The following is a 7,476-nucleotide window of genomic DNA, read 5'->3' as shown; positions in this document are numbered from 1 at the left end:
TTTTATTTCTTTGCAAACCATCCAACAAGACATTTTAAATACTCTTACTGAATTTCATGGAACTGACTGCCAGGGTTGGAAGGACATTAAAGCCAGCTCAGCCACTGCTTCACTGGTTGGCCAGACCACGCCTGGCACTTCTGGGAGGGAGCACTCACCACTCCCCAAGGGCACCCATCTCATCCTCCGATGGTTTATTAAAATGCACTCATTCATTTGCTAATTCATTCCACTACATGTATTACCCAATTTGTGACACGGTATGAAGTACCAGAGAGATAATTCTAATATAGTTATGGGTCTCCAGGAGCCAGATATGCTAATCTCCTATCCTCCTGCAGTCTACCGTGGTCCTCACCAGATACTTATTCACAAAAATTCAGTTTGTTTATTATTTTATTACCTTTTTTTTTGAGACAAGAGTCTTGCTTTGTAGCTCAGGCTAGAATGTAATGGTGTGATCTCGGCTCACTGCAACCTCCGCCTCCCAGGTTCAAGCGATTCTCCTGCCTCAGCCTCCTGAGTAGCTGGGACTACAGGTGCCTGCTACCACAGCTAATTTTTGGAGTTTTAGTAGAGATGGGGTTTCACCACGTTGGCCAGGCTGAAGTGATCCGCCGGCCTCAGCCTCCCAAAGTGCTGGAATTACAGGCGACCGGCCGGAATTAGTTTTAAGAAATGCATGTCAGTGAGCCCTTGTGCTTTGCTAAGCATGAAATAAAATCCATGGTTTATTAAACTGAAATAAAAAAGGGAAAGGTTTATTCTTTTAATGAAAGCAGAAGACACATGAAAGATTGTGTTATAAACTGAAGTTCTAGCCGGGCATGGTGGCTCACGCCTGTAATCCCAGCATTTTGGGAGGCTGAGGTGGGCAGATCACCTGAGGTAAGGAGTTCGAGACCAGCCTGGCCAATATGGTGAAACCACGTCTCTACCAAAAATATAAAAAATTAGCCAGGTGTGGTGGTTCGCGACTATAACCCCAGCTGCTCAGGAGGCTGAGGCAGAAAAATCACTTGAACCTGGGAGGCAGAGGTTGCAGTGAGCTGAGATCGTGCCACTGCACTCCAGCCTGGGCGACAGAGCGAGACTCTGTTTCAAAAAAAATAAATAAATACAAATAATGTAAAACGAAACAAGCAATCCTGGCAGTAGCTGCTGGAATGAGAGGAGGGAGAGGTCTTAGGGCGGTCAGGGAGAATGGAGCATGGAGTTGTGTTGGATTTGGCTAAGCAGCAGGAAGTGCAAGGCATTCCAAGCAAGGGGCAGGGAACAGAACCCGCATGAGCAACCCGGCTCGGCAGTGTGTGAAAAGGCTGAAAGGTGGCTAGAGCCACTTCAATTTCATCCTTGAGGCAAATGGGAAATTCCCAAAGGTTTGAGTGGGGAAGCGATGCCTACAGTGAAAGTTTGAGAGTGAAGTAGAGTGATTGGATTGAGTGTAGGGCGGATTCTGAAGTAACTGCAATGTGCTGAAGATTATCCATTGACTTCTGAGTATTTGCAGGTTATTTTTAAAAATGATTTTATTGCCAAGAAATATAAACACTACTGTTTTGGTACAAAAACATAACAAAGTGTGTTAAGAGTCCCTCTTGCTGTTTTATGCAGTTTTAAAAACCTACTCGTTACAGTGGTATCACCCGTACTTCTGATTTCAAATAAATGTTCTAGAGACACAGTAAGGGTCCAACAAATGCTTGTCCAACAACACAAGGAAAGCCAGCTTTTAAAGTAAGGTAGGAAAACAGGCCGGGCGCAGAGGCTCACACCTGTAATCCCAACACTTTGGGAGGCTGAGGTGAGCAGATCACTTGAGGTCAGGAGTTCAAGAACAGCTTGGCCAACATGGTGAAACCCTGTCTCTACTAAAAATGCAAAAATTAGCCAGGTGTGGTGGCGCACACCAGTAGTCCCAGATATTCAGGAGGCTGAGGCAGGAAAATGACTTGAAATGGGGAGGCAGAGGTTGCAGAACCAAGATCGTGCCACTGCACTCCAGCCTGGGGGACAGAGGGAGATGCCATCTCAAAACGAAACAAAGCAAAGCAAAATCATACAAAAACATTAGCTGGGTGTGGTGGTGCACACCTGTAATCCCAGCTACTTGGGAAGCTGAGGCAGAATTACTTGAACCCCTGGGGGGAAGTTGCAGTGAGCTGAGATCGTGTGACTGCACCCCAGCCTGGGCGACAGAGGGAGACTCTGTCTCAAAAAATATATATATTTAAAAAAAAGAAGAAAAAGTAAAGTAGGAAAACATATCAGCAGCCTGCCAACAGACTCCCCTGGCCTCGCTGAGGGCCAGTGTTCTGGGAGGCAGATGTGAATTCCAGTCCTAGTTCACCCACTGGCAGGCTGGTGCCCTTGGACAGGTCACTTCTCTGGGGCTCAGTTTCTTCCTTTATAAAATGAGATCAAATCCCATGTTCTATGAGTTTGTGCTCTGGCGTTGGACAGATCTGGGTTCTACCACTGCCAGCTCTGTGATCTTGTAGCTTCAGTCTCGTCATCTCTGACATGGAGATAACAGTGACTCTCTCACTGGGTTGTTAGAGTTTAAAGGAGATAATGTATGTGAAATGTTAGCAAACAAGTGTTAGCTACCCTGATTTCCGGTTTCAGAGTTCCGTGGTCCAAGTTTACGCCACAGACAGCGATGTTGTATGTTGGGCTGTGGTGTGGCAACACTTCAGCATTCACTGCATGCACAGCTTGCAGAAGAGAAGGCCAAAGGAGACCTAAGAAAGCTCTTCAAACACTTGAAAGACTGGCATGTAGGTCGAGCATGGTGGCTCAGGCCTGTGATTCCAGTAGTTTGGGAGGCCGAGACGGGTGGATCACCTCAGTTTGGGAGTTTGATACCAGCCTGACCAACATGGTGAAACCCTGTCTCTACTAAAAAATAAATACAAAAATTAGCTGGGCATGGTGGCGGGTGCCTGTAATCCCAGCTACTCGGGTGGCTGAGGCAGGAGAATTGCTTGAACCCGAGAAGCGGAGGTTGCAGTGAGCTAAGATTGTACCGCTGCACTCCAGCCTGAGAGACAAGAGTGGAACTCCATCTCAAACAAACAAACAAAACAAACAAACAAAAACTGGCAAGCAGAAGAAAAATGTTTTTTCTCTACGCTTCTCTAAAGAATTTAACTAGGCCCAAGGGAGGTGCAGTTTAAATTTCTAACAATCTCAACTCCCTGCCAAATGGAATGAGCTACTTCATATGGCAATAGTGAGTCCCCTGTCTTTGGAGGCATTCAAACGAAAGCCAGATGGCCATTTATCAACAATCCATGTAAAACACTGTATGAAATAAAACCTACCTACCTAAGATCTCTTCCAATTCAGATTTTATTAAAGAATTTCTAAGGTCTTTGTGATGAGACATTTAGGCTAAGTTTCAAGAAATCAAGTTAAAATCAGTATGTGGGTTCATCTGCGATAAAAATGTTTGTTTTGCTTTTACAGTTTCCTCATTTGGCTGTTGGATTTTAAGAAAAAGCATCCAAGAAAAACAAGGCCTGTTCAAAAACAAGACAACTTCCTTTCACTGTTGCCTGCATTTGTACGTGAGAAACGCTCATGACCGCAAAGTCTCCTTATGTACAATAAAACAAGGTCAGAGACAGATTTGATATTAAAAAATAAAAGACTAAAAACTTAGTTTAAGAGTCAATTTAATAAGTTTAAAATAAATGTTTAGTTTCATTAGGATGATGCTATCAATATTTTCTTGGTTACAGACACATTATTAAAGTTTTGGGTTAATTTTATTGACAATTCTTAAGATTCTTTCTCATGCTTAATAAAGTATGCTACCCAGTTAACTCTTGTCTACATGAGCAAAGCAGATAGTACAAAACAGGAAAATTACAAATCACTGATCCTTAGTCCTTGTGGGAATCATGCTTTTATCCCAGCAGTTTTACAAGGTGGCTGGCATTCCCTGAGCATATTCTGAATTGCACTGTGGGGAAAGAGGCTGTGCTCAGTTGTAGGGTGGGGGGATGCACTGCCTGAGGATTAAAAAACTAGTTCTGTGACCGTGAGGAAGTTACTTAAATTTCCATGGTCCGGGTTCCCTCCTGTGTGAAAGAGAAGGTAGACTTCAACCTCTAAGATCTTCTCCAATTTTCACATTTTATGGACTTTTGTAGAAAAAACATCAGGAGTTCGTGTGGGATGACAGCAAGTTATTTCTTTGAGAAGAGTCTTGATGGCCAGGCAATATTCACAGCATAGAGACTGTCAGATGACGACGCTAGCATGGAAAAGAGACCCACACATTTAAATCACCCAGCAAATATTCTGAAGGCTAATTGTAGCACGTTATGAAAGACATTTCAAACTGTGGTTCTGAAAAGCGTATCCCATCTTGCAGAGGTGGGGAGCCTGTGGGGACAAGAGTTCCGAAGAGGAAGAGACAACCAGAGTTCCCAGTAGCTAATGTTTGTCATTCTAGTTGACCGTGCCGGTCTATTAGGCTAGTGGTTCAGTATACAGATGAAATGAAACATGGAACCCGGTTTATTATCAGAACAACTACAAAGAAATTGTCCCCTGTGTAAGACCGGAGTGTCAAATCTCTCTCCTTTCCTCCTCTCTCCTTCAACGGTGGGTGTGGAGTGACTGTGTGTCCCACCAGAACCACGTGTCATGGCTGAGTCATATCCTCCTGCCCTTGGAATGGGAGGCACAGCGGAAGAGCTTCCCACGGAAGGGACATGGAGAGCCTGGTGCCTGGACCATGGTGCTTCTCTCTTCCAACACGTCCACTCACACCTTGGGAGACCCTCAAAAGCCACTCAAACACTACATGTTCACAGAATTTTTGGTAAAAGTAAATACCACTTATAGTGAGGAAGAATTTTGACCATGAAATATTTTAAAAACTAAAAAATGTTTATATTTCATTTAACATTTGACACAGAAGAGACCACATCTGAATAAACACATTAAATCTTCAGAGCACTTTCATTGTGGTTTTGGACCTCAGATATGACAAATACTTATACTGACAAATCCATAATTTCTTTTGTAATTTCTTTTTATTTTTACAAATTATGCCATGATAAAATTTGACAAAAATTATTCATGTGAAAGTTTGCTTTAACGTTTTATAAGTTAATCAAGTGAATACCACAATAGATTTTTGGTTGTTGTTTAAATAGGGTGTTCTCGTAATTTTAGTATTACACAACTTTAAGCTGAGACTACACTCAGAAATAAGTTTAGAAAACAGCATTACAAAAGATTGGGAGTGAGCAGTAAAAAAACAAACAAACCCAAGCAGGGATGTTGTGCTGTGGGAAATTGGATGTTTTCACTGCCATAAGTCTTCAGTGCGGCCAAACTTAAAAACCAGCCCTCTGTGAATAAAACAAGAAATACCACATGACTCCCTGAATTTGAGAAAAGAATATGTGAGATTTCGAGAATGGTGTGAAACAAGCAACAAAGAATTGATGAGTTGTAGAAGAAAGTTTGGTACGAAACGTATCAAAACAGAAACTGATTCTAAGGTAGTGAATTCTTCCATTATGTTCAACTGTGCTATTAACCACCATATTCCCAACAACCTTAACTTTCGAGTACTGAAGACACATGTGACTTTTAAAAAGTTAACCAGTGTTTACTATGTAACCATTATATGTCTGATTTTTTTTTTTTTTTTTTTTTTGAGACGAAGTCTCGCTCTGTCACCAGGCTAGAGTACAATGGTGCGATCTCGGCTCACTGCAAGCTCCGTTCCCCAGGTTCACGCCATTCTCCTGCCTCTGCCTCCCAAGTAGCTGGGACTACAGGCACCCGCCACCACGCCCAGCTAATTTTTTTTGTATTTTTAGTAGAGATGGGGTTTCACTGTGTTAGCCAGGATGGTCTTGATCTCCTGACTTTGTGATCCACCTGTCTCGGCCTCCCAAAGTGCTGGGATTACAGGCGTGAGCCACCGCGCCCGGCCCTACAGGTCTGATTTTATCAAATTCATTCAACAAACTGTTTTGGTGCCAGGGCTATAAAATAAGATGCAAAGCCACTGCCCTCAAATTGCTCTCATTCTTGCTAACGCGATGTGGTAAGCATGGGGGTGGTTGGGGAAGGAGACTTACATACCAAGTATTAAGGGGGCACAGAAACACAGAATTCAGTTGTCCTGAATAAGTTAGAAAAGGATTTACAGAGGTGGTAATATTTGAGATGGGCTTTTGTGGAAAAACAGGAGTTTGAATGGGAGATTGGTAGGAACAAGACCTAGCGGGATGATGAAGGCAGGTGTTTTGGGGACAGGAAACAGTACATCAAAGGCGAAAGAGGCATAAAAAAGCATGGGGCTTCCAGAAAAGCCCAGGAGACTGGTATGACAGGAATTTGCCCTCACAGAGCTTAAGTCCAGGGCAAGCTTGTCCAACCCGCAAAGCACAGGCCATATGTGGCCCAGGACGACTTTGAATGTGGCCCAACACAAATTCGTAAACGTTCTTAAAACATTATGAGATTTATTTTGTGATTTTTTTTTTTTAAAGCTCATCAGCTATTGTTGGTGCATTCTATGAGTGCCTCAAGACAATTCTTCCAATATGGCCCAGGGAAGTCAAAAAATTGGACACCCCTGGTCTAGGGTTTAGGTGAGGGAATGTCTACAGTTGTCCTCAAGGCTTCAATTTAAGAGGCAAGAGGGCAACTATATGCATAAAATGATACCTGAGGTGTTAACAGAACAAGGAGGAATCTGGCCATGTTTAGGAGATGAGGAGGCAGGGAATGGACACAGCCAGGCTTTGGGAAGCCAACTGCCGAGGGCGGCAAATTACCCACAGGTGCCTTAGATGAGCCAGAGTGCAGATGCCTGCCTGCATGCTCTACGGGGCAGCTGGCGCACAGTCCCAGGCACCAAATGAAATGGGAGCTATGAGCCAGACATGGCGGCTCACGCCTGTAATCCCAGCACTTTGGGAAGCCAAGGTGGGTGGATCGCTTGAGCCCAGGAGTTTGAGACCAGCCTGGGCAACATGGCAAAACCCCGTCTCTACAAAAAATACAAAAATTAGTCAGGCATGGTGGCATGCCTGTAATCCCAGATCTCTGCTCTTCTAGTTAATATCGGATCTACTGCTGTAACAAAGAAAAACTGAAGTTGGTTATTAGAGGCCTCTACTGTCCAAATAGCTTAAAAGAGACGCTGTAACTTCAGAATACTCGTCACAAGATATGAACTCCAATCTGAAGAGTTTCTTGGGCAAGAGCCAGGGACCAGTCCCTCCTACACTGTCAGATGGTCACCTCTGGTACTGACATCTGTCCACTCTGACTTCTGAAATAGTAATTCTATGCTGCTGCTGAGTACCATTCTGTTACGAATCAGAATGGCAGGTGTCCCCTCCAAAACTCATGTTGAAATGTGATCTCCAATGTTGGTGCTAAAGCCAAGTGGGAGGTGTTAGTTATGGTGGCAAATCTTTTTTTTTTTTTTTT

The 7,476-nt window shown here is 43.6% G+C and overlaps 2 protein-coding genes across 16 annotated transcripts in view; one reads left to right on the top strand and one right to left on the bottom strand.

Annotated features, from left to right (window-relative positions):
• Positions 1 to 3,776, top strand: part of LOC105538113 (RH-like protein) — a 73,940-nt gene extending 70,164 nt beyond the window's left edge. For 4 of the 11 annotated variants that reach the window (XM_011977893.1, XM_011977890.1, XM_011977887.1 and 1 more), the window contains one exon: positions 3,472 to 3,776. In XM_011977893.1, coding sequence (XP_011833283.1) covers positions 3,472 to 3,498 — 27 coding nt within the window. In that variant the 3' untranslated portion in view covers positions 3,499 to 3,776. The remainder of the gene's footprint in view (positions 1 to 3,471) is intronic. The other 7 variants (XM_011977889.1, XM_011977888.1, XM_011977885.1 and 4 more) reach the window with 4 other exon arrangements.
• The window catches only part of TMEM50A (transmembrane protein 50A), a 24,291-nt gene continuing 20,478 nt past the window's right edge, over positions 3,664 to 7,476 (bottom strand). For all 5 annotated transcript variants that reach the window (XM_011977901.1, XM_011977899.1, XM_011977898.1 and 2 more), the window contains one exon: positions 3,664 to 5,372. Coding sequence is in view for 4 of the 5 variants with exons in the window: in XM_011977898.1 (XP_011833288.1) it covers positions 5,248 to 5,372 (125 nt within the window). In the remaining variant the exon portion in view is untranslated. The remainder of the gene's footprint in view (positions 5,373 to 7,476) is intronic.

Source organism: Mandrillus leucophaeus, unplaced genomic scaffold (genome assembly GCF_000951045.1).
Source record: "Mandrillus leucophaeus isolate KB7577 unplaced genomic scaffold, Mleu.le_1.0 Scaffold185, whole genome shotgun sequence".
Taxonomy (NCBI): domain Eukaryota; kingdom Metazoa; phylum Chordata; class Mammalia; order Primates; family Cercopithecidae; genus Mandrillus; species Mandrillus leucophaeus.
Note: the sequence above shows the minus strand (reverse complement) of the source record. Positions and strands in the feature narration are given on the sequence as shown.